The 25,209-nt window shown below is 36.3% G+C and overlaps 4 protein-coding genes across 5 annotated transcripts; 3 read left to right on the top strand and 1 right to left on the bottom strand.

The window, feature by feature from the left end:
- The first annotated feature begins 261 nt into the window (after positions 1-261).
- Positions 262-973, top strand: LOC125865648 (uncharacterized). Its single transcript, XM_049545852.1, has 2 exons — positions 262-453; positions 543-973. Exons 1-2 carry the CDS (start codon positions 351-353, stop codon positions 884-886), a joined length of 447 nt encoding a protein of 148 aa, XP_049401809.1. The 5' UTR covers positions 262-350; the 3' UTR covers positions 887-973.
- Positions 974-2,164: 1,191 nt separating this feature from the next.
- On the top strand, positions 2,165-7,310 carry LOC125865127 (binding partner of ACD11 1). Of its 2 annotated transcripts, none has more exons than XM_049545302.1 (8): positions 2,165-2,316; positions 2,413-2,519; positions 2,613-2,688; positions 3,568-3,639; positions 3,747-3,827; positions 4,617-4,969; positions 6,193-6,316; positions 6,952-7,310. In XM_049545302.1, the coding sequence occupies exons 1-8, from the start codon at positions 2,311-2,313 to the stop codon at positions 6,970-6,972; spliced, it is 840 nt and encodes a 279-aa protein (XP_049401259.1). In that variant the 5' UTR covers positions 2,165-2,310; the 3' UTR covers positions 6,973-7,310. The 2 variants fall into 2 exon arrangements, with proteins under 2 accessions (XP_049401259.1, XP_049401260.1); XM_049545303.1 differs by having other exon boundaries at positions 2,167-2,316; positions 3,765-3,827.
- A 669-nt stretch (positions 7,311-7,979) lies between these two features.
- LOC125866016 (calcium-dependent protein kinase 20-like) lies at positions 7,980-12,595 on the top strand. Its single transcript, XM_049546300.1, has 8 exons — positions 7,980-8,825; positions 8,919-9,062; positions 9,142-9,294; positions 10,438-10,553; positions 10,936-11,103; positions 11,793-12,017; positions 12,181-12,291; positions 12,430-12,595. Exons 1-7 carry the CDS (start codon positions 8,078-8,080, stop codon positions 12,259-12,261), a joined length of 1,635 nt encoding a protein of 544 aa, XP_049402257.1. The 5' UTR covers positions 7,980-8,077; the 3' UTR covers positions 12,262-12,291; positions 12,430-12,595.
- Positions 12,596-13,530: 935 nt separating this feature from the next.
- On the bottom strand, positions 13,531-25,067 carry LOC125864384 (pre-mRNA-splicing factor ATP-dependent RNA helicase DEAH7). Its single transcript, XM_049544358.1, has 17 exons — positions 24,780-25,067; positions 24,552-24,687; positions 23,109-23,333; positions 22,077-22,150; positions 20,814-21,060; positions 20,236-20,412; positions 20,010-20,149; positions 19,794-19,891; positions 19,531-19,639; positions 18,234-18,411; positions 17,904-18,133; positions 17,629-17,805; positions 16,424-16,495; positions 16,128-16,304; positions 15,918-15,979; positions 15,653-15,805; positions 13,531-15,556 (listed from the first exon to the last, which is right to left on the bottom strand). Exons 1-17 carry the CDS (start codon positions 24,783-24,785, stop codon positions 13,957-13,959), a joined length of 3,861 nt encoding a protein of 1,286 aa, XP_049400315.1. The 5' UTR covers positions 24,786-25,067; the 3' UTR covers positions 13,531-13,956.
- Positions 25,068-25,209: the final 142 nt, after the last annotated feature.

Raw genomic sequence — 25,209 nt, forward strand, 5'->3', positions numbered from 1 at the left:
CTTTCTTAAATTTTCGAATATAGAAAATCGCCAATAAAATCCCTCTTAGAGGACGAAAGAAGTGACTATGGAATTTTTCATTGCCTTGCAAAAAGGAAATCATCATGTGCTCAAAACAAGAATCTAGGAAAACCACAAATTAAAGAAACTCAAATGGAAAACCATCAAAACCAAAAAAGGAATCATTCCCTTGTCATGTTTTTTTTTTATTTTTTTATAAAGAACAATCATGTTTGCCCTATATATAAGAAGAGAATTTGAGAGTAGCACAACTTAAAACCATGACATTGGTTGACTAGAAGCATATAAAGATATAAATTACTATACTAATTCAGAAGAAATACACTTACATGATGGAAAACAAATTAGATGGATCAGTAGAAGGTCATTTTGAGCCATCTTATGAGTGGCAACATCAAGAAGGAGTTGATCTTCTCTTGGTCCATCTCCCAGGTAAATAATACAGTACAATTAGTTAGAACTCTTGAAAATATTATTGCAATATATATCCCTCAATTTATTTATTTTTCTTTGCATTCAAGAATTCAAGGATAAAGAAGGATTGAAGGTACAAGTTAGCAATTGTGGAGTTGTAAAGATTTCAGGAGATGGTCAAGCAAATCAAACTAGATTAAATTTTCTTAAAGAGATTCAATTACGAAAGGATCATAACGTAGATGCGATAAAGGCCAAATTTGAGAAGGGTGTTCTCAAAATTACACTGCCAAAGAAGAGTACTAATGAAAGCTTAAATGAAGTATCAAATGAATCAAGATTCAAGAAATTCAAAAAGGTGGCCTTGGGTGTTGCAGCTATCGTGGTTGTAGTTTCTGCTTTCTCCGGATTCGCTTACTACATTTATAGGTCTACAATTGTTAAAGACTAATATAATTAAAATTACTTCTATTTATATAACATTATTATAATTAAGAGTATGCATGATACAATGGAAATAAAGAGGTCCATAACATATTCCAATATTTCCATCCTTGTTACTATTCCTGCTCTATTTCTCTTTGATACCAATGAGTTGCTTTCTGTTCATTACACAACTTTATTTGTTAAAAGATTTGAACATTTGAAAAAAAAAGGCACTCAAAATAATTAATTACAAAGAGTAAAACATCATTTTATTTACGCATAATACATAACTTGACTTGTACGTCCTCCAATTTTGGATGTGCACAAGTAGACACTTTAGTTTGTTTAAAATTGAATAAATAGATACATGTGTCTTACACGACACAATATAATACGCATAGGACGCCACTTAGGATACAAAATTATATATCATGTAGGATGCCAATAGGACGAATGTGTCTATTTATTTAATTTTATACAAGCTTAAGTGTCGACTTATGCACAATCAAAATTAGATGACATAGATGTTAGTTCAAGCTAAGTCAAAGAACACGTTGAAACATTGACTTAAAAGAAAATTAATTAGAAATGGATGTCATACAATTTAATTAAACTATTCAAGTTGCTTGCAATGTATTTTTGTGTAGTATGAAAGAAAAAAGTGGCAAGTCTCATGGCAGGGGAAAAGAAAGAAGGAGAGAAGGGGGAACTAATAAAGGAACATTGACAAAAACAAGAAAAGAATTTAAACAAGATTTGGGCCAGCTTTTTCCATTAAACATATACCCCCTCTGTCTTATCTTTTATATTATATATATTAATATAAATATGTTTTGACATGATTAAATATTCTCTTGGAACTTTCTCTATATATATATATCTTAATTTAACTGCCTCCCTCTTAGCTCGAATTCTTGCTTAATGAACCGTCCCTTGTTTGCTTTTGGATTGGACTAGGCAACAATCCTTACCGTGAAAGTAGACCTTGACATTCTTCTCCTTCAATGTCAGTGGATAACTACACTAGAGCTGAAATGCATGTATGTGAATTACTTGGTCGATTACTAGGATAGCAAACTTCTCTTTTATCTCTTTAAAATTTAAATTAATTATTAGTTAATTAAATAAATAAAAAGAAGAAGAAGAAATAACCACATTTTGGATTAAAAGAGGGAGAAACGCAAAAGATAGGGAGTCAATTGTAATTTGATTAAAAAGACGTACATATATGCCTAATACAGTCCACATTGAGCTGACCGCAGGCGGAATCTTCAATAATTAGCAAAGCGACAGTGATGAATGTCAAAGCCGATATTTGAGGGAAAAAGCAAGGCCATTTTCATTATACAACTACAACAGTTACATTCTCAGCTGTCACATTTATATCTTCTCCTCTTCCACTCAGGCTCAGCAAAACAAAGCTGAGAGATATAGATTTTAAATTAAATAATGCAGGTGAGTTCTCCATTTTTTTTTTCAATTTTTATCTTCTTTTATCTCTTTCTCTTCTCTCAGTGATGAATTGAATCTTTCTTCTGTATGTACTTTCAGGAGGTAAGAACAGTACGAGTAGGTAATGTATCAGATCTGGCAGCTGAGAGAGAGGTTCGCGAGTTCTTCTCGTTTTCCGGCGAGATTGAGCATATTGAGATTCGCCGGTCAGTAGCTTCACCTTTTATGTGATGGTATTTGAGTTTTAGATAATATATATTCGAGCTTAATTATTTCACTGGTTTTGGTGTTGAGTGCAGAGAACAAGGACAATCCAAGACTGCCTTTGTTACATTTAAAGATCCGAAAGCGCTTGAAATTGCTTTGTTGTTGTCGGTAATTTTCCTTTCTTTTTTTTTTCACAGTAATTCTAATTTCTAGTCTATATTTGCATAACCGTGTATGCTTTTATCATCCAAGCTATTCCTACATCCTATGCACTGTGGTCTAGAATTACACAATCAGCTATATGTAACTCTTTATAATTACAATTGTTTGTAACTCGGGGAAAGGATAAACAAACATGCTATAACCTGTTAAACTACAAGGGAATGCAATTTTAGTTGAAACTAAAGTATTAAATCCTTCTTTTGTTGGTGGAGTAAATTATTTAGCAGCATCACAGGAAGACAGTTTATAGGAGTGGAATAAACTCACAGAAATTTAAGGAGGTGTAGGAACTAGGAAAGAAATTTAAGATTCTGTTTTCTTTAGCTAATCATTTGTCTGATGGAGAAAAAAAGTAAAGGTAGATTTTACCCTTAAACATGAAATATAGGCTCAACTATACAGCATGTATTTTTCAGCACCTCTTTTGGTAATTGAAGAGTTAACAAATTTTCCAACTATTACATGTATCTTTTTGGGTTTTAAATAACCTGATGATATTATAAATCTTTGTTATAACTTAAATCTTGATGAAATATAATGAGTGTATATATATGCTACATCCTCCCCTAATCTGCTTTTAGCTTTTGGCCAGTGACTGATGATGCATACTTGACAATGTTCCAATTGATTGAGTTATTCAATATAGAGAATGAAGGAATGATGCTCCTAATTTCAAATTACTATAGGACATCAAAATTTTGATATGCCATTGTTGTTTGAAGAATAATAAGCACATGGAAATTGGTTTTGTGTATATTCACTGCTACTGCTTTGTTGAATTGTTTGTTTGCGAGAAGTACCCTTCTGATTCTACTCATTTTGCAGGGAGCAACCATAGTGGATCAGATTGTAAATATTACGCAGGAAGAAGACTATGTTCCATCATCTGAGACTCGGGTAACTACATAGACAAGTGTGAAAGTGTTATCTCTATTCATATAATTGCAAATATCGGTTATTAAAGTATAACAATTTAGGAATATCTATATTGACAATTCATGTAGTCTACTCATTGCTTCCAGGAAGTCAGGTTAGTTGATAATGCCGTGAATGTTGCTGGAGAAAGTTCTTCTCCGCTTGCTGAGGTAATATAGTAATCCCTCTTATCTCATTTTATGTGTCACTTTTCGGATTTCGAGATTCAAACAAGTCTATCTTTGACTGTAAGTTTTCATAGATCTTTTAAACATTTTGAATTATCAATTATTGTGACTTATAATACTTTTTATGTAGTTTACAAATATAGAAATTTCATTTAAAAAAAAATGAAGATTTCATGCGCAAATTTTCGGTCAAACTTAAACTGCTGGACTCTTGAAAAACGAAAAGTGTCACATAAATTGGGACGGATGGAGGGAGTAAATAAAGTTGGTGGATAATTCTTCCTTAAAGTTATTAAAAAGTTGGGCATCTTTTTTTTTAAAATTTATTTTTTATGACAAGGGCAACCTGCAGCCGCTACCCTTTGGGTGCGCAGGGGGTAAAAACCCCTCTCCTATGCAATAGCTCGCAAACCACACAGGAGAGGTGCGACAAGCTTTACCCAGAAGGCAAACCCTTGCTTTCGCTGGCAAGGGGTTTGAACTTGAGACCTCCAACATGGAAGTCCCAAGCCCAAACCACCGGGCCACCCCGAAGGATAAAAAAGTTGGGTATCTTTTGTCCACAAGAACATAAAAATTGTTGTGTCTATAGAGAGCTTCTAGATATGGAAGAGCCATTGCAAGTATATTGTGGTGTAGGATTCATGTATTATGATCTGCACTTTGCAGGCATATATTTGTTTCGACTGTGTACTTATTGTAGGCTCTTTTCGGCTTTATAGTGATCTGCATTACTTGTATAATCTCTTGATCACTTGTCTCCATTAGCAGGCCAAACCTACTTCTCCTAGCAATGGAAGGGTGAACGGGAAAGTATATATCAGTAAAGCCCAAGATGTTGTCTCAAATGTGTTGGCAAAAGGTTCAGCTATCAGACAAGATGCAATGAATAAAGCCAAGGCATTTGATGAGAAACATCAGCTAAGGGCCACTGCATCTGCCCGAGTCATTTCCTTTGACCGAAGAGTTGGGCTAACAGAAAAGCTTACGGTTGGAATTTCTGTTGTAAATGAGAAAGTTAAATCTGTTGATCAAAGGCTTCAAGTGTCAGACAAAACGATGGCTGCAGTTATGGCAGCAGAACGGAAATTGAATGACACAGGATCAGCGGTCAAATCAAGCAGGTCTGGATTCTTTAAAAATGTCTAGGTGATTCAAGTCTGTTTTTTAACAATGCAGTTTTCTGTACTTGTTGCTACAGTTGGTTCTTAGGATTTCTAGAGTATTACCTGCTCTCTTTTGTCTCTTTGTCCGCTTCTGTCTATTGAGATAATCTCCTAAGAGAATCTTGCATGCTATTAAGTGGCTATATGTGCCGAATTATCCTATATCTTGAAGTAGAGAAAGGAAGGGAAAGTTTTAAAGTTCTCTACTCTTGTTTGATTTGTTAAAAGAAGAGGAAATAAAGCAAAAAAGATGACCAATTTCCCCTTGGGGCCACTTATTTAAACTGAGTCTCTGAGAGAAGGGAATAGCACATATTTTCCTTTCCTTGCAACATTCTGATCGAAGTAAAGAAAAGAAAGAAAATAGAGTCCTTTCGCATTCCATGCTTTTCCTCTTTATCATTTCCCTTCTTTAGTCGGGTTTACGCCTTATCTCATCGAACAGCAGAATTGAATTGCTTTATCATCAGTGTGCATAGGATGTTTCTTGTTGATTGGACTTCTGAGAGAGCATTTGGCATTGAAATGTTTTTTTCTCGTTGAACAGAAGATTAGATTGCTTTATGGTCAATGTTGAACTGAATGACTTGTTGATTTGACATCTGAGAGAGCATTGGGCATTGAATCATTCTTTGTTTTTTTTTTGAATAATTTCGAGTTTCATCACCCTGTTTACTGCTCCATTTTATGCAATATCTAGTATGCGGCATCACAACATCTCCTTAAACAATTCCAAACTATTCATAAATTGTGGGTCCTGCTACCATAATCAATAGCTTTCCATTGGATAATTAAAATGAATTCTTCAACTTTTAGGTTTTGCATAACTTGAGCTACTAATCCATTAAGTTGAAGTTGAAAATTAGGCATGTTGCTCCTACTTGCTGAAGAAGTCTTAAAGTTCAAAAACTTCAGTTGGTTGAGGAGGCAAAGATTATCTTGATTTCATCTTTTTAATGAGCATCTTATAATGTGTATGGCCACTCACTCCGCATCCATTGTGCATTTTCCTTAATAAAAGGAGAGAGACTAAGTACAGTGCATCTCCCAAGTAAAGATGGAATGTGCATGACCACTCACTTTGGTTTAAGCACTTGTACTCTAGCAAGCAAGCAAGCACAAGGTGTTCTTATTATTATATTACTAAAGCTCTACATTTCCATTAATTTGGAGCTGATCAGGTATGTTAATGCTGGAGCTGCCTGGCTGAATGGTGCTTTTAGTAAAGTAGCCAAGGCAGGGCAAGTTGCTGGTACAAAAACGAGAGAGAAATGGAATTTTGCATTGTCAAATTTGACAGCAAAGGTATGTTTTTCCTCACTTCTCTTTTCTCCCCTATGTATCTCTAACTCTACCTTTTGACTTTGTTACCTTTATCTCAAAAAAACTCTACCTTTTGACTTCTATCTATCAATTTGTATTCATTGTCCTATTTGGCGTAGGTCACTAACAATGATAGAAAAACAGATGAAAAGAAATATTATGATAGGTGGGATTAAAAAAATGAGTACCTTAAGCAAGAATCATGCTGCTATATATGTTCTCTTTGGTCCCCCCCAAAAAAATTAAGGAAGGTTGTTTTTGTTATACTATTCTGGCTAACATTTATGGCCAGTAAAAATGTAAAGTAAAACAAAACAAAGTGCAGGAAATCTGTTACTAGACATGCCTCTTTCATGTAACCAGAGGAAGAAATGAGAGAACAATTAGACTCAAAGCAGTCAGTAAAGAGCATATTTCTTAGACAACCTATATACTTTTGCTTGGTAGGAATGTCTCTGTAACATTTTAAAATATAAACTCACAAAGTGCTATCCTGAACAGTTGCACTATGTTGGATGGCAAAGTGCTCCCCCGTCCCTCTGCCATTTCTTTCTTTTTTGTTTGTATATTTGAGGGTAATTTTCCTGAAATACTGAAACTGAAGTTCCGTCTTGCAGGATCCTTCTATTGTTGCCTAGATCATAGCCGAATGTATGTTGGAGTTGCTAAGTTGCCTCTGTCAAATAGCTTGGGATTCCAATAACTATTTCCTTGCACATCTAGAAATTGGGATCCGGTATGCAGATTGCAGGTCGTCTGTGTCAAATTCAAGCAAGTTTCATCTGTGATGTGATTCTTTTCACTGTTAATTTTTCTTCCCATATTATTGTGGAATGTGGAGTGGTGTGGTGAATACAACTATACGAGGTTGTGTAATTCTTTTGTTTGTAAGCCTTCAAAGTCGCGATAGGTTAGGAGCTTGTATTGATATCATATCTTTCTTGGTGAGGCTGAATTTTATTAGAAAGATTTCAGATTTGATGTTTATATTACGATGACATCCAGCATATATATTCACCTCTTAGATAAGTTTATTCATGTTAATCATTTCAAGTTTTTGCTCAATTTAAGAAAAATAAAACTTCCTATAGACAATTATGAATTTATCTTCTAAATATGAAGTTGTTTTTGTATTATAATCATTTAATCAACTGTAAATGCATTCCTACTAAGGTTTACAGTGAAATGGTAGCTACGTGGGAATGTGGTTTGATTCTTACCTTCCCTTTCACGCCTCCTGGTTTATTAGAAAAAGAGCCGACAAATATTACTAACAACAACTAAGAGGAGGTAAGAATTAATATTAATATTAATATTAATAATAGGATATATATACATACTTATGCAGGTTACTAGTTACCTTGTCAAAAGACCCCGTAATATATTACTACTATACTATAATTGAAAACAAGAAGATATCCATGTACATTTTTGTCACAATTTGACATGGTACATTATCCAAATTGAATTAATTAATTATGAGGAAAATAGCTAACTAGCATGTGAACCGTAATTATGTATTTACTACACATAACGCATGCATGCAATTGCAATTGATTCATACATCTCCTCACTTGCACACCCCCAAAACCAAAAAAAAAAAAAGAAAAAAAAAACATTTCTTTCCCAATTTAATTTTATATTCATTGGTTTGTGGGGGGGCATTTTTTGTTTCTACATTGTTATTGTTCATCAATATGGTTGAGATTTTAATTTTCTGAGCAATATATATCTTATGTTTTGATGGGGAATACATGCTCCGGACCCACTTTGAACAAAGATTCAGCAGATTCATCAAAGACAGATGGAAAAGGCTCTGATTCTAATAATGTCCAGAACACCCCTCCTCCACATCTTCAGATACCTGGAGATCAGGATGAAAAATCAACAAATTCCCAAAACAGTGACGACATTGTTGTGGAAGATGTCAAAAGAAATAAGTCTAGTAATCTTAAGCGAGTAATGAGTGCAGGCCTCCAAGTTGATACTGTTTTAGGACGAAAAACCGGAAATTTGAAAGATATTTATACTTTAGGAAGGAAATTAGGACAAGGCCAATTTGGGACAACCTTTTTGTGTGTCGACAAAGCTCAACAAAAAGAATTTGCATGTAAATCAATTGCTAAAAGAAAGTTGACAACTGAAGAAGATGTCGAGGATGTACGGAGGGAAATTCAGATAATGCATCACTTGGCAGGCCACCCTAGTGTTGTACAGATTGTTGGGGCTTATGAGGATGCAGTTGCTGTTCATGTTGTAATGGAGCTTTGTGCTGGTGGTGAACTTTTCGATAGGATTATAAAGAGAGGCCATTATTCTGAGAAGAAGGCTGCTGAACTTGCAAGAGTAATAGTAGGTGTTGTAGAAGCATGTCATTCACTCGGTGTTATGCATAGGGACCTCAAACCTGAGAACTTCCTTTTTGTCAATGAGAAAGAGGAGTCCTCATTGAAGACCATCGACTTTGGCTTATCTGTCTTCTTTAGACCAGGTACATTTACATATAATTGTTCATCTCTGCAACATTAATCATGATTTGTTAGATACATAAGTAGAGCTTTAGTTAAGGATCTTTTGCATCCAGGTGAAACATTCACCGATGTGGTTGGAAGCCCTTACTATGTAGCACCAGAAGTCCTGCGCAAGCGTTATGGTCCAGAATGTGATATTTGGAGTGCTGGAGTAATAATTTATATACTTCTTAGCGGTGTGCCTCCATTTTGGGATGGTGAGATTTTATTTCTATAATTCTAAGCTACCATGATATTGACCATGATGCCTAATATACATTGATGTTTCTCTATCAGAAACGGAGCAAGGAATATTTGAACAGATTGTAAAAGGGGAACTTGACTTAGTATCCGAACCTTGGCCAGCTATATCAGAAAGTGCCAAAGATCTAGTCAGAAAAATGCTTGTGAGAGATCCCAAAAAGCGGTTGACAGCTCACGAAGTTCTCTGTAATATCTAAGTCCAATCCTTTATTCTCTTGACATACTTTTCTATTTTTGAGTATTTGGCTTGATTCTTCTCATCCTTTATTCTCTGTGTTAATATGGTCATGCAGTTTGCTGAAACAGATAAGTTTGACATACTTCTTAAATCATTCTTAGAGTTGAACATGATTAAGGTTGTGCTATTTGTTGCAGAAATGTTCTTGTACCTGCTAACCTCTTTTTCTTTTCCTTCCTCTTTTCCAATTTGATATGAAGAAAGACAAATAAAGTTCTAATGAGAGAAACTGTAGATGCCAAAAGAAAAATGTATTGAACACTGGATCTCGATAGCAGTCACAGTTTAGTAGCTTTTTCTCATTGTAGCATCCACTGAACTGCGGAGCAAAATATAGGCGACTCGCATGAGATGGAAAATAATTAAAGTGAATTATGAACATCAATATTTACTTGTACACTGCCAAGTATAAGTTCACTTAAAGGAAGAAGAATGATGGACCCAAGAACAATTCCTCTCAAGCATTTTGTGAAACTTTGTTTTTAGTGTGCATTTTTGCCAAATTGTTGACAGGTTGGGATACATTATTGCAAGGCCTATGCTCCTAACGACGATATCTATATCATTGGCTAAGATATTGTGAAATATGAGGAAAGTTCTGGCCTTCTACTTTGAGCTTTTGTGATGGATAGGTTAACAGAGATTCTGACTGTGAGAAATATAGGAAAAGAATATTATTGAATTGTTGTTGTGTCTACATTATTACATTGAGACCCTATTTATAGACCTTAGAATACAATCCTTTACCAAGTAGGATACTATTTAGTATTCCTATTTCTATTTCTATTCCTATTCCTATTCTAATAGGATTGTATAAACCTATTCCTATTCTTATAGGATTGTATAAACATATTTCTATTCTAATAGGATTGTATAAACCTATTCATATTCTAACACTGACCTTTTATCTGAGCTTCTTTGATGGATTGATTAACAGACTATGATATATATAGGGAAAATGTAATTGTAAAAACATTCATAAATTGATAGAAATGCAACAGTTAAGTTCATTTGTCTGTCTTTATATTTGGTTAAGAGTTCATTTGGATGCATTTTGACTTGCAAGAAAAACTGTTTATTGTCTATTTCAGGTCACCCATGGGTCCGTGTAGGTGGAGTTGCTCCAGATAAGCCTCTTGATTCTGCTGTTCTTTCTCGTCTGAATCAATTTTCTGCAATGAATAAATTAAAGAAGATAGCAATCAGAGTAAGTTGTTTCAATTCTTGACACGTTTGATCACTGATCTTAGTGTAGTAGCAGTATTTCTTATTTTGACAATAGAGAATCTTGAGTAGAAACAATGTGAGAACTATATCTATTCTAAATTGGGAAGTGGAAAGGCTATATTCCAGTATTTCTCCATTTCTCCTTAGTGATTTTAAAATGAGGAGCAGGAAAAGGATACCCTTGCATGTTACTGTTATCAACTATTACTAGGTTTTGTATTACTCCTCGAGGTAGTGGTAAGGTCTGCGTGCACTTTACCCTCCCAGACCCCACTTAGTGGGATTTCACTAGGTATGTTGTTGTTGCTGTTGTACTAGGTTTTGTATTATTATGCTTGACCAAGTACAGCTGTTTTGTTTAGGTTATTGCTGAAAATCTATCTGGAGAGGAAATTGCGGGATTAAAGCAAATGTTCAAAATGATAGACGCAGATAACAGTGGACATATTACGCTGGAGGAACTGAAAAAGGGTTTAGAAAAAGTTGGTTCCAAACTTAAGGATTCAGAAATAAACAGTTTAATGCAAGCGGTATGTAGAAGTTCCTTTTTCATTTTTGGTTTTGGTTTTTACTTTTTGTGTTCGATATCTTTCCTACTTGCTTTGACTCAGTACAACCTATTTTTTCTAAGACATACTCAAAACCAAATCCAAACAATCACAATTGTTTTCTGTTGATAAAAGCAAGACCAGAACAAAACAAAGCTGTTTCTTATTCAATGGCACTGTAACATCAGAAATATTGATCTCTTAGTTGCATTCTCTAATGAAATTAGCAAAATCATATATATTAGTATTGAGTCAAGTACTCCAAACTTTTTATTAGAGGTCCAACAGCATATTACATATAAATCCCTTATGCGGTTGCTAAGACCAAAATAGAGAAAGACTCCTCTTACACAGAAGAGCTGTGCCCTTTGCCCATTAGGACCAGGTAACTGGTAATAGAAACAAGAGCCTCTACTGTGAATGATTTAGAAACTTAGACTAAGAATACTACCAGAAAAGTCATGGTTGTTCGAAAGAAGCAAAGGCTTGATATTCTCTGTTTTGTTAAATCTTGGGACATATGTAGCCTTTGGGTTAGTTATGTGAGATGTTTCTGGCTTCTATCTTTCAGCTTCTTTGCTATAGTCTTTAACTGGAACAATCATATCTCGTTAACAATACACCATCAAGTCTGATCCTTATTAAATAGCCTTCTCCATGGAAAAATGCAGGCAGATATGGATAATAGTGGTACCATTGACTATGGCGAGTTTATCGCTGCTATGCTCCATCTAAACAAAGTCCAGAAGGAGGATCACATGTATGCCGCTTTTTCATATTTTGATCAAGATGGTAGTGGATATATCACACAAGAAGAGCTCCAACAGGCTTGTGAGAAGTTTGGTTTGAGCAATATTCCCATGGAAGAACTTATGCGTGAAGTTGATCAGGATAATGTATACTCATCATTCTAATCAGAACTTTATTTCTAATATCTTGAAAATACATAGGATGCATGATTAATTGTTGGAACATAAATAAGAACATGACCATAGTATTGGAAATAAAGAATGATCAAACTTCAAACTAATTAGCTTCATATTCTTATTCTTTCTTCAGGATGGGCGCATTGACTACAATGAATTTGTAGCAATGATGCAGGATACTGGTTTTGGCAAGAATGGTAACAAGAGAGTGTGAGCATTGGCATCCCAGAGGCCTTAGAACCTAGTAAAACTTGATAACAATCCTACCATATTGGTTTTAGTATCATCATTACATAACATACACTTTTGTTTGCATATATCTGAAAAATTACTGCTAATTCTTGTGTTCCATCTTATATAATCCTGCGCATCTTAATTTTAGGCTTGCTTGGCCCTTTGATCACAAAACTACTGCAGATACCGTGGAAGCAGATTAGAACCTGTGTTTCATTCACTCTTCAGTGTTTCTGCTTTGCATAAAAAATGCATTTTCTGCAGAAGTAATGCGTGAGTCCAAGTTCAATGCTATTCTTCTTACCTTTAGGCGTAGTCACAATATCAGTCCCGTGCCCTCGTTTCACCTTATTAGATGATTTTGATGTGTACTACATTCATTTTTTTTGATGAAGTTTGATGTACACTACATTTTTTCTCTTGTTTAATAGTAACATTTTGAAGTGCCTTTTTCTCTTGTTAAAATTACATTACAGTAATGAGTAGTGGCTTCTCTCTTTTGATATATCATCAGTCTTGTGTTGTTATGTCATCCCCCTTCTCCTCAACTGCTACCTGAAAATGAATAAAAAAAAAAACAGTTTCTGCACAGCCATACCAGCCTTGGCAAAGATTTAAATTTTGAATCATTGTCTTCCAATTTCTGTTATTTTTAAAGCTTATTAGATCTCTTGCTGTTATCAGCGTTACATGAAGATCACAAGGGTCATAATATGACGAGAATGGACTTCTCCATAATGTAATAGAAATGTAGAGTTGAGTTGAAAACCAGATGAAAGACAAATTTGGAATGGCCATCACGTCAGTATGAATCGAGCTTATTTTCCAGTGTAGAGATTTCTCTTCCCCAGGAGCAGTAGAGTGATTAATACGCGACAACTTAAAACGAGTAATATCACAAAATTTAAACCAACTAAATGAACTGTTTATCCATTTTCGTCTTCCCGTGTTAATCATGTAGTTGGAATTATGCAAAAATAAACATCTTCAATCTCTTGCAGAGGATGTAATTTTTCATTTCTATGTTTACGCCATATCACTTGCTCTTCAATCTATAAACATTATATCACCTTCTGGCCAACATAAAGCACTCTTATGTGCCAAAAGAAGTGAAAGAGCAAAGCTTATTGCAAGCCTACATTATGCAACATCTTTTTCATAATTAAAAAAGGTATGAACAACAAATTTCCAAAAACATACATGATTCTATCTGCAACTCGTGCAAAGGATGCTGATAAACAAAGTAATTGATTGTAGATTATCCTTTCTACATCACTCCAGATAAGAAGATAATGTAACACAACAATAGTCGCAACTCTGCAAATCTGAATGCTGCCAAAAGTAGTTAAAACCCAAACGTTCAAATGATCATAAGGAGCAAATGTAACTGTTATATCAAGAAACTTATACAGGCTCGTCAAATTCAGGGTTGCAAGAGGTAAAGATAATTGCTATATGAAGGAGCTTGTGCATGCATTTGTTAACTGTAAACTTTCAGCTTGTGCATGCATTTGTTGACTGTAAACTTTCTTTTGAATTTTTTAGTTCTCTGAATCTCCTTCCACCAAATTAATTTGAGGATGACTAAGAGATGGGCTGAGAATTGTGTACGTGGTTTTTGCACTGGGACAAGAGTCATCACACCATATCTAGCAACTACAGCAAAAAATGTAATTTACAGACCGAGCCTCTTAGGTCGTAAATAAGTAGTCGAGCCTTTCTTCAAACCAGGCATAGAAACCTGTTGCAGTTCTTTTGCTCTTTTTTCCTTCTCCTTCTCCTTGTTTCGTCTCTCAGCTTCAGCCTGTACTGTACGCAACTTCTCCATTTCTTCCTCCATGGCAGTTTTCTCCTCTTTCTGTTTCTTTTTATGTTCCAGCATTGATGTATCAGAATCTTTCACGGAGAAAAACATGGGCCCCAGTTCAGCCAACCAGTGAGGCTCCACAGCTGTCACACACTGCATGTACTCCTTTGATGTCAAGATAAGCTCATGATAAACCACGTTATCAGGAGTGTAACCCAATCCATAGAGAGCACTAGTGGGATGAAGGTGGCAAGGCATTCCATTCCTGCAATTAACATATTCCCCAACTCCTTTCAGCCTAGCTGCATTATGGAAGTAGGCAGAGCAGATGGCTTTCCTTACAACATCCCAATCAGGACCACAGGAAGTGAGTGGAATTTTAAGTGTCTTGAGGATATCCAGCAATTGAGACCTTACTTCCCTAGCCTTGCGGAGACCTTTGACCTGTAAAAAGTGGTCATTACACCAGTCCCCCCTGTATTGATTAGCTTTCCATTGCTGGTAAACATTAAGCAGTGTAAGGTGATCAGATTCTGGCACAAAAAACTTTTCCCTAGCGGCATCACTTTCCTCAGCCCTATCCTTGGGTCTAAAGAAAACTGAAGGCACTGAAAGCATAGAAACAATAGTCAGAACCTCATTTAAGCATTCTAGTTGTTCTCCCATCAAGAGCATTTTGGCAAGGGGAGGATCCAATGGGAACTCCACCATTTTCCAGCCAAGGCTTGTTAAATCCCCAACATTGTTAAGTGCACCTAATACCCACAATTGATACATGGAGTTAAGGATGTTATCCTGAGGAGGTGGGTCCATAAAATCAAAATCCAACAGGTTCTGAATTTTGAGAGACTTGAGCAGCAAAACCACATTCCCAAGATTTGTCCGTTGAATCTCTGGCACGGGGCTTTGCAGCATTTCATTCTCATACGCATTCTCAGTATAAAGCCGGTAACAAGTTCCTGGGCCAGTTCTACCAGCTCGACCAGCACGCTGGTCAGCTGCAGCTCGACTAATAGGGAACACTTGCAGAGCATCCATACCCATACGAGGATTGTACACCTTCATTTTACCATAGCCTGTATCAATGACGTAGTAAATTCCATCGACAGTCAAGGATGTTTCAGCAATATTAGTAGCAACAATGCATTTTCGAGCCCCGTCTTCAGCTTTCTGAAATATTTTTGCTTGCAAATCAGCGGGCAGTTGAGAGTATATAGGAAGAATCAATAGATTGGGCACTGCTTGCTTTGCTGACGAGGTAAGCTGTTCCATGCGCTCTGAAAGTGCATAACAGGTAGCTTCAATCTCATCCTGACCAGTCATGAAGATGAGTATATCACCCGGTGCACTAGTAATATGGATGGTCATGGCTTGCTTAACTGCAGCTTCGACATAATCTTCGCATGGGGTTTTACTATACAATTTATTAACTGGAAAGGTTCTTCCAGGTATGTGAAATATTGGTACGCTGCAATAAAGAGACACGGGGTTATGTAAAGTGGAAAGTTGATGGAAAGCCAACACATACAATATCCTTGTCCAGCTATCCAATAAAAAAACCTACCTCCCAAAAAAGTTAGAGAACTTCTGGGCATTCAGAGTGGCAGAAGTGACAATAAGCTTAAAATCACGTCGCCTAGCCACAACCTTCTTAAGAATGCCAAAAAGGACATCAGTGTTAAGTGATCTCTCATGGGCCTCATCCATTACAATTACACTGCGAAAAAGAGATATTTGAGTGACTGCACTACATAAAGAAAGCAGAAAGTTGACGTTCCAGGAAATCAAATATAAAAGCTTATGAAAGCAAATAAAGAGTGGGACAATACCGATATTTTTCAAGATCAGGATCTTTGAGTGTTTCCCTTAGAAGAACACCATCAGTCATGTACTGCACAAGGAAATATACATATATAAGCTTACACCAACTTATAAGTGAACCAAGGTACTCACCTTGAAATCTTCCAATTGCATAAATTACATAAAATACAATTACGAGGTGCGAGTAGACTCATCTCTCATATGGTCAAAAGACTCACCTTGATAACAGTGCTTGGCCCAGTGACATCTTCAAAACGAATGGCATATCCAACTTTATCACCAAGCTCAGTTTCCATTTCTTCACTGACTCTTTTTGCAACACTCATGGCTGCCACACGCCTTGGTTGGGTGCAACCAACAATCCCATTACTTGTATAGCCATCTTCATGAAGGTACTGCATGCAATTACAGACACACATACAAATAAGACCCAGGACCGTATAAAAGATTCAACAGATTCCAGTTAAGATTTAAAAAGATGATTTAGAAAAAGAAAACACTAGTCTAAGCCAACCTGAGTTAGCTGTGTTGTCTTTCCAGAACCAGTTTCTCCAACAACAACCACCACCTGGTTTTCGCGAACCACCTGTTCCCAAAAAGAAAAAACCAAAAAAATCATTCAATGAAGAAATACAGCGGCGCCAAAGGGTATGACTAGGACCGGCAAACGAACGGGTCGAGTTGAATATGAGTTAAATAAAAATGGGTAAAATATTCGACTCGACTCATATTTTAAATGGGTAAAGTGAGTTACCCAATGGATAATATGGGTATCCATATTTACCCATATAATTATAGGGATCATGTTAAAAGCTTTAAAAGCAAAATCTCTAACCTCACTCTTCACCCCCCGCACCCCCACCCCACAGCCCAACGCCTCAATTTTTATTTTTTTTAAAATTTGTTCTTAAAAAAAATAAATTTATTTTTTACTACGTCGCACCCCCCCCCCCCCCAACACTACCCCACCCCCTCCCAAAAAAAATATTGATTTTTTCCTTATCCCTATCCCGACCACCTACACCTTAAAAAAATATTAATGTCACTCTTCTTTCTTTTATAAATGAGTCCCTTTTATCCATTTAACTACCCAATTTTAAATGGTTAATATGAGTTTGACTCGTTTTTTACCCATTTTAAATGAGTTGGGTACCCATGACCTGGGGATCAATGAAGTGGGTTGAGAACCATGAGATCTTAGGTTCAAAAGCCAGCGGAGACAAAACACTAGGTGATTTCTTCCTATTCATTCAAGCTTTAGTGGATAGAGTACTCAATACTTGTGTTGGTAGGAGGTAGCAAGCACCCCATGGAATTAGATGGCCTGGACACCATGGTTATAAAAAAAAAAAACATAAAGAGTGAACGTTGTTTTTCAGAAGTAAAATATTTGGTGAATTTATCTCAAGGGAAAAGACATCAATAGACTTTAAGAAAGCAGCTTAGCATCTAATTTGTATGCAGTGCTCCAAGTCCTAATTACGGAACCTCAGGTCAATTTTACCATTTAACTAATTCCCAATGAAGTTCAAAGTAAAAGTTTCTAGGTATGTGTTAAGGTGGATAACAAGTACAGTAAATCAGTTTTGATTAGGTTTTCATACCTCGCGGTATGTGGCACCTACATGTCTTCACAGACATGAAAAGCCAATCAGCAGGTACAGTAACTCATCATTCAATAAACTCCCCAGAGTATCAGAATGAGAAAATAGGTCAAACCTGCAATAAATCATCTCGCACAGAGAAGATGGGCAGATACTGCCTTTGCTGTGAAAGTGTTTTTGATAATGCAAAATCACTGACAGCTTCCCCTTTCTTTAAGTGCTGTGAGAATCTAGCTTCTCCTTTAAAATCCACCTCACCATCCTCGCCCACTGTAGCAGTATCCGCATCAACCTAGCATAAGGTGAAAGGGAATGCCAGATTATATCGTCTACAACCTGAAACACACCAGATTAACACAGTATGTTCAATTTCATGGAAACATAAGGTACCTGCTCTGCACTCTTCTCCACACCAAGGATATCTCCGAGTTTTGAACCAGCCAGCTCCCAAAATCTTTGACGAGACTTGTGCATGTTTTGTTTTTCACGTATTTCCCGAACTAGAGCTGAACCTTTACGTGAAATTATGGCCATATCTGACGTTGGGTCCTTTATTGGCATTATCGGCTCAGCTTGCTTGGTGAAAACAATTCTTCCATCCAAAAAGGGAGGCTTTGTATCTGTCCCAACAAATGGTAAGATATCCAAACAAAAAATAGAGCAAACATTTTTGAGAAGCCAGAATAAATTTGTCCGCTGAGGTGTATCATAGAGATGTACCGTGAACAAGAAGAATAACCTTCCGTTCATCCTCATCATCAAACTCTGTCTGCAGCTCGGTACCTCTAACAGCTCCAGATCTCAAAAGCTGGCGGTCCTCCCATTGAGCATTGTCTGCAGTGAGCTGTGATAACCTTTTACTTTGAGCAAGTGACATCTTGCTTCCATCTCTACGAACCTGTTACAAGTGGCAGGCAGGGAAAGAGAGAAGGTGACGTCAATGACAGACCATAAATGCATTGCATTAGTGTTCATTATATATAAACAATCCTTAACTACACAGTATAGTTACATTTGATAGACTACAGAAGTTCTTGATATTATGTTAACCCACATAGAACAGACTATCTCATCAGGAAAGGTCCAAGAAGTTCTTGATGTTAAATTAAAAATGATATCCTGACTTAGCCAGTAAATCTCTGTGTTCTCTCCCCAATAGTCATTTTAGCTCAGATTCTAAGAAGAACCAGCTCATCAGCTAAAAATGACAAAACTATTTTGATCTCGCAATTCCCTATAATTTCCTGAATTTCAAACCAAGTTTCAAAGTTTTGTAACCAAAAACAACATGTTCTAATTTAAATGCCTCTCAGATGTAAAATTCATTCTTCTTTAATCGAAAGCAACAATGTTATGCAGATGGTGGCACCAAAGAGGTGCAAAATCGAGATACATCTGGATGTAAAAGAAAGAAAAATACAGCACTTTCAGTTTAGGGTCAAAAGGATAATATCTGTGCAAGGTCTTTCATCCCTTTTCTGTTCAAACGTCTTTGTGACCTCTCAGATGTTCATCAATGGTCTAAAATAGGATGATACAAAATACATATCTAAAAGAGACAGCAGGTCTACACAAAGGGAATTCAATCAGTAGGTAAAGCACATTGTCTGACACAATCACAATAGTGAGAAAAACATGCTCACGCATCAAACGGCACGTGCCCTCTAGTTCCCTTTGCACCAGAGAATTATATAAATTCATCTTATTCTCATCATTAGTTATTGATGATAGAGGGATCACAAAGCAGAAAACATAAATCCATAATGCCTCATTGAAATACAGCAAGCTATGACACATGAGATTGTTATGCAGACAGTGACACGAATTGTCAAGTGCAAGCTAAACCCCTAACCATCAAGTAAATTTTCTAATCAGCTTAAAGCACCAGTCATTCATATTGCTACAACTTCCACTGAGTCCCAGTAACATCCGAGAGTTTGCTAGTTCTCCCACAAACATATAAATGCGAACATCTGCCAAAATTGTGATTTAAGGATTTTGTACTCTCTGTGCTTACCAGTTTTTTGGCCAATTCCACCTCTTTCTTCTGGAAAGATGCCTCATCACCTAGAAATGCTGATGAACCATCCCCCTCAAACACTGTACTACCTTCTTCGCGGTCATACCTGCATAATGCAAGTGATTATTGGCACTACCAAATATAACAAAACTGATTACTAGAAAGAGAAAAAAATACATAGTAAGCACATATAACCTTCTGAGAGAGGGTTCATAAGACTTCATAATACTGTAGATACTATAAAATGGCAAGACAATTACCAGGCACGATCTGAATTATACTCCATCTCTAAACGCATACTTTCAGTAATCTCTTCATTCTGATCTTCAGAGGCACCATTTGTGTCATCTCCTCCGTCCTAGAAGGAAGTAACGCACAGGTGAAAAAAATCCTTCTTTTAATATTCCAATTAAGCCCCCACCCCCACAAACAAAAAAAAAAACTAAGAAGATGGAACTTTGAGTATAAAGCAGTACCTCAGACAGAGCACCTCCTGTAGAAGACATAATCAAACTGGATTTTGCACCATATCTGGAACTTGAAGATCTTACAGATGACCCAGATGCCCTTATTGGAGTTGGAGAAGGAGCCACACTGTCCCACGGAGAAGCAGCTCCTGCAGGTATGAAGGTTTCTCATTAATGATGTGCTGACCATATTTTTACAAAACAATGCTAGTGTTAGAATTCACAAACACCATACCAGCAGAATGAGGAGTATGATCCCCGAGCCATGGGGAAACAAGTCGAGAATCAGGTGAAGCACCAAGAAACTTTGGTGATGGTGAAGGCTCATAACGCCTGCTACTACTACTGGAACGACTATCACGACGAGGGGTATCTTGCCACTCCCATCTACCATCATCCCATTCCGATCTTCCTTGAAAGATTACACAATTTGCTAGATCAATTCAAATGCTTTAAGAAATGTCACAAAATTAAAGTAGCCATTGACTAACCCAACAGTCCCCAATTATAACATGCTCATTCCTATTCTATATGTTGATTCAGATGATTTTAGAACCACCAGCTCTAAAAGAAAGATGTAGTGTACATGCATGCAAAATTCAAGACACTTTTTTGGACTCAGATATGTTCATTTGAGTGAACAGTAATTGACACCATTGCAACTCCATCAAGCACCAGCATGAGAATAGGTACATCGTGACATATACATTTTAGTGCACACACTGACATGTTTACATGCTACCTACTTGTTTTTCATTTGGAAAATCAGAACCAAAAATACCAGGCATTGACAAATGAAGATGTAATGTTTACCAGGAGTCCTCCTGAAACCATCATATCTACTTCTTTTTCTTCCGTCATCCCCATCATATTCTCTTTCATAACCACGTGATGAATCCCTATAGTGGTGCTCTTCCCTGCTGGTTCTTCTATCTCTCCTTCTCCCTTCCCTGCTTTCACTTCTGTAATTATCCCTGTATTTACTTCCATCTCTTTCACGGTCAACTGACTCGCCCCTAGATATCATAGAACGTAAACTCCCAGAAGATGCAGCCGGAACCTTGAACCAGAAATGAAGCAACAGGTTGAGTTCGTTACAGAACACAATAGTCCATCCACTTAAGGCAAGAAACTAAAGCATCTGATGGAATTTACCAGTAAACACTAAAGAAGCAGGACACATGCACTGAGGAATGAGTTTCCAACAAGTCATACAGAGATTTCAGACCCAAAATCTCAAGCAGGAGAACCTGACTAACTTTAATGGAAACGAGAGGAACAGAAGAAGAGTAAAACAGTGAAACGAACTTCAAATGACTCAATCAGTAACATTACAGCTTCATCTTGCATACGAGACGCTCTGATGAAACTCAATGCTGTACTTTATTAATAAATTCTTCATCGAAAAGAATGGTTGGTAATTTGCAACCATTTACCTCTATGCATTTGTTATTTCATTATATTGAACTACAAAGATGGATGACCTATAAATGTGCATTCATATGTATTTTGTAAAATAGCTTTGGGCAACTTTATGATAAGTAAAAGAAGGACAATTTTATACTACTTCGATAATTAACAATAATATTCCACTGTACTGAAGAGGGACAATGTATTCAGATTTGCTTCATAGTAAGTCAGCGTATTGCTGAATATCAAGCTTAGACTCCAGCTAATAAAGGTACCAGCTCCTCAAAGTTTCCCTATATTGGTCAAAACTGAAACACACAAAAAAAGGAAGGGAATCTACAATCAAGCTTAGACTCCAGCTAGTTATGGTACCAGCTCCTCAAAGTTTCTAGTTCAGAATGTAGCCTTCTATCATCTCGCTGAAGTTGTTCTTCTCGATGCAATATGCAAAGACATCAAACGGTAAGAGGAAGAATTAAACCCCACAGAACTCCTCTCTCTATATTGGTCAAAAATTTGAAACACACAAAAAAAGATAGGAATCTAGAAACTTCTAAGATTCACTGAAGGTACTATAGAAAAAGCAATTCAACAATATCAAGCTTCAAAACTTATAGAAATTAACATAGAAATATGTCAAAGCAAGAGTACTAATAAGCAATGTACCTCTGTGTTCTCATTCAAGTGAGGAGGCCTCACGACTGTCTCAGCATCTTCCCGTTCATAGGTTACTGCACTACCTAGAAAATAAAGGTTGATTAATTACCAATTTCCTAGCTTAATCATAAGAGTAGATTGATATTGTGGTTGAGTGTAATTGATTGTATAATATTGCCTTATTTAGTCCTAGGACTCATTGTATAAGTACCCATACTCATGGATTGTAAATTCATCAAAAAATACAAAGAAACTTTTTCTTCTTGACATCTTCATGGTATCAGAGTTGTTGCTGCCTTTGGAGGTAAGTCTTCTCCCTCATAGCACTGCAGCACTAGGGTTCTTTTTTTTCACAAGAAGAGGTTGAGTTTTCTCATCACATAAACCTGTCCGCGTCTAAATAATTATCTATTAGTGCTATAGAAAAACTAACACTACTACAAGGTACGGCGAGCTGACCCCAACCAGACGCTGCAGGAAACCACCTCTGACGCATCATCATGCACCACTAGAACTTCCGACACCGGCAACGCATCACTCTTTCCAGCAACTTCTTCTAAAAAATTATTTTTTCGGTTGAGGTCGCCAGCACATTCAAAGCATACCATAATCTCCTAAAGACCTACTACTTTGTTGGAATAAAAGAGGACAGCGGAAAAGAAGATAAAAAGGAACACTATACCGGCACTATATGGTGGACTGTGACGAAGGAGAGAAATCAAAGATACTTTGCAGGCAAAAAGGAAATATTTGTACCTTTAAGAATAGATGTTTAGCTCACTTGATCCTTTGGTGTAAAAATGAAAATGCGCAAGATATAAAGAGGATGGTTAATTTCTTAGTTCTTTTCATATGTAGCAGTGTAGTAAGATGCAGACTGAAGGGGTTATACTACTCATACATTGAGTTAAAATGCAGGCAGCAGAGACCAACAAATATCACAAGTAATCACAACATCAGAGTTTTTTTTGATGAAGTTGGAGTTGACTAAACTAATGAATCCTCTAATGTAAAAAGAAAAAAGTGTTAAGAAACTGGTACCTGAAACAGATGTCTCACTAGCATAAGATTCACGATACCTCCTCTGTACATTATTCCGTGAAACATTAGATGCAGTATGTCCCAACTCATCAATTCCAGAAGCAGCAGATGACTCTTCATCCTCATCTAAAGATGACGCAAATGAAGCAAGTTTCTCCCTTGGAACTTTAAATTCACTCTCTACAGTAGCCCCTCCCCTTTTAGCAATCGCCAAGGCATCAAGCCCTATCCAATTGTGAAAAGTTGATAAAGATATAAAGCACTAAACAATTTCATTTTATCACACACTTATCCAGAAGGGGGCATAGTCAAAGTTTATAACTCAATATGGCAATGGACCTAATACATGTGTCGATAGTCTAAGCACATAATTTGAAAAGAAGCAGATGAAACTATTACAATATAGTGTTCTTAATTCTTATACTACTCGTTTCTTGAAAGAAATCTTAGTACCTGCATGTCTCATATGTCACCTAACAAAGAAAAGATTCAGATAGACCTAAATAATTATTTTCCAAGAACTTTCTCATGACGAGTTTAAATGAAGTAACATGGTCACTGAGGAGTCACATAGCCAGCCCCAACTTATTTGGGACTGAGGCTAGTTGTTGCTGTTCTCATGGAAAAGCATACTTCTTGCAAGAAGAAGGAACTTGTATCTAATTTTTACTCGATTAAAAAAGGAATGTCTATATAAAGCTTTTGAATACTATACAAACAATTAATCTAGGATACAAGCACATTCTGTACAAGAACCCAACATACAAATAACGGAAATCCTGTAAATGGCTTATGTTCAGGGTGGGGCCTCCGAGAATCGAAGGCTTGAAAAAAAATATGTGTAGGTATGCAGATATAAACAAATTAAGAAAGTGTGGAAGGATGATGCACATCATAATCATTGTATATGAGGTGTCACAAGGTGCAGCCTCATTTACTTCTTCTTTCTTGTTATTTCAGTGCAAAATTCTGATTCATTTTTTCCGCAAAATTATTAAGGTCATTCTATTCCCTTTTTATATAGGTTTGTCACGTTACAGCCTTGTCCCTTTTCAGCTACCCAAAAGAAGTAGCAAATTTTTGAAAAGAAAATCTATCATTGATAGATAGAGAGAGAGGTTGATAATCTAAGTCATAAGATAGCATGGATCATATTTCCTCGTTAGTCTGCAGATGGTCCTTCAATTTGTTAGAGAGAGAAAGGAATGGGCAGTATGTTTACATACTAGTTAGGAGTCATCCTAGTTAAGTTTGCGTGTTTTCTCAGATAAATATGTAAAGCATCAAAAGAATAAACTTGTTTTCATAGAAAGATCAAATTTTTGTGATGTTGAACTATTCGACAAACAGAAATTATGCAATATTTCTATTATATTATATAAAACCATAGATGGAAATAAATAAAGTGCCAAAACCACAAAGATATAGGTCAATCAATCATACCTAGAAGTGATTTCCGTTCTGAAGGTTTAAAAACTACTCTCTCTTTCCCAGGAACAAAAAGACCCCCACTGCTCGTCTTATCAGGTTCCAATGTCGTTGTTGTCTTGTCCAGATCAATTGGTCCAGCATCTCCTTTCTTTTAGAAAATTAAAAAAAAAAAGAATTGTATAAGGTATTTTTGTGGCCTGAAAAAAGTTTATAAAAACACAGAATAACATATACACTCACCTGCATGTTCCCTTTGAGGAGGAGTAGCAACTCTTAATAAGATAAACTTGCACTCACTGCAAGGGCAGTTCAACCCTATAGCAATCAAAGCAGTGATTTTAGACCGCAAAACCTCAAAGTTACAAATCCCCGAAAGAACCAAAAAGCCCCAAATTTAGTTCAAACGAAGACGGCAAATCGCACAGAAAAGAGATAAAATCGGCAGGTTAAACGAAGAAACACAAGTCGAGATCAACCCAAAAGATGAAGAAGATACATACATACATGGGAAGAGATAAAAAAAAAAAAGGCAAACCAAACAAATCTGATGAAGGCCAAGTTCTTGCCCTTGCACTAATTAAATTAAAAATATAAGTAGAATATAAATAATTAAACTATGTATTTATTATTAGTAGTATTAATTGATTTTTCTTTAATAGTTGTTGGCTAT

Source organism: Solanum stenotomum, chromosome 5 (assembly GCF_019186545.1).
Source record: "Solanum stenotomum isolate F172 chromosome 5, ASM1918654v1, whole genome shotgun sequence".
NCBI classification, from domain to species: domain Eukaryota; kingdom Viridiplantae; phylum Streptophyta; class Magnoliopsida; order Solanales; family Solanaceae; genus Solanum; species Solanum stenotomum.

Bases quoted from the DNA above. Each gene is read 5' to 3' on its own strand.
- LOC125865648 (XM_049545852.1), top strand. From the start codon at position 351: ATGATGGAAAACAAATTAGATGGATCAGTAGAAGGTCATTTTGAGCCA. The intron at 454-542 runs GTAAATAATACA...TTTGCATTCAAG, and splicing joins TCTCTTGGTCCATCTCCCAG to AATTCAAGGATAAAGAAGGA.
- LOC125865127 (XM_049545302.1), top strand. The intron at 2,689-3,567 runs GTAATTTTCCTT...CTCATTTTGCAG, and splicing joins AAATTGCTTTGTTGTTGTCG to GGAGCAACCATAGTGGATCA. The intron at 4,970-6,192 runs GTCTGGATTCTT...GGAGCTGATCAG, and splicing joins TCAGCGGTCAAATCAAGCAG to GTATGTTAATGCTGGAGCTG.
- LOC125866016 (XM_049546300.1), top strand. From the start codon at position 8,078: ATGGGGAATACATGCTCCGGACCCACTTTGAACAAAGATTCAGCAGAT. The intron at 9,063-9,141 runs GTGAGATTTTAT...TTTCTCTATCAG, and splicing joins TGTGCCTCCATTTTGGGATG to AAACGGAGCAAGGAATATTT. The intron at 12,018-12,180 runs GTATACTCATCA...TTCTTTCTTCAG, and splicing joins GTGAAGTTGATCAGGATAAT to GATGGGCGCATTGACTACAA.
- LOC125864384 (XM_049544358.1), bottom strand. The intron at 20,413-20,813 runs GTAAACATTACA...TAATCTTTCAAG, and splicing joins TGGTTTCAGGAGGACTCCTG to GAAGATCGGAATGGGATGAT. The intron at 18,134-18,233 runs GTACATCTCTAT...TTGTTGGGACAG, and splicing joins GGTTATTCTTCTTGTTCACG to ATACAAAGCCTCCCTTTTTG.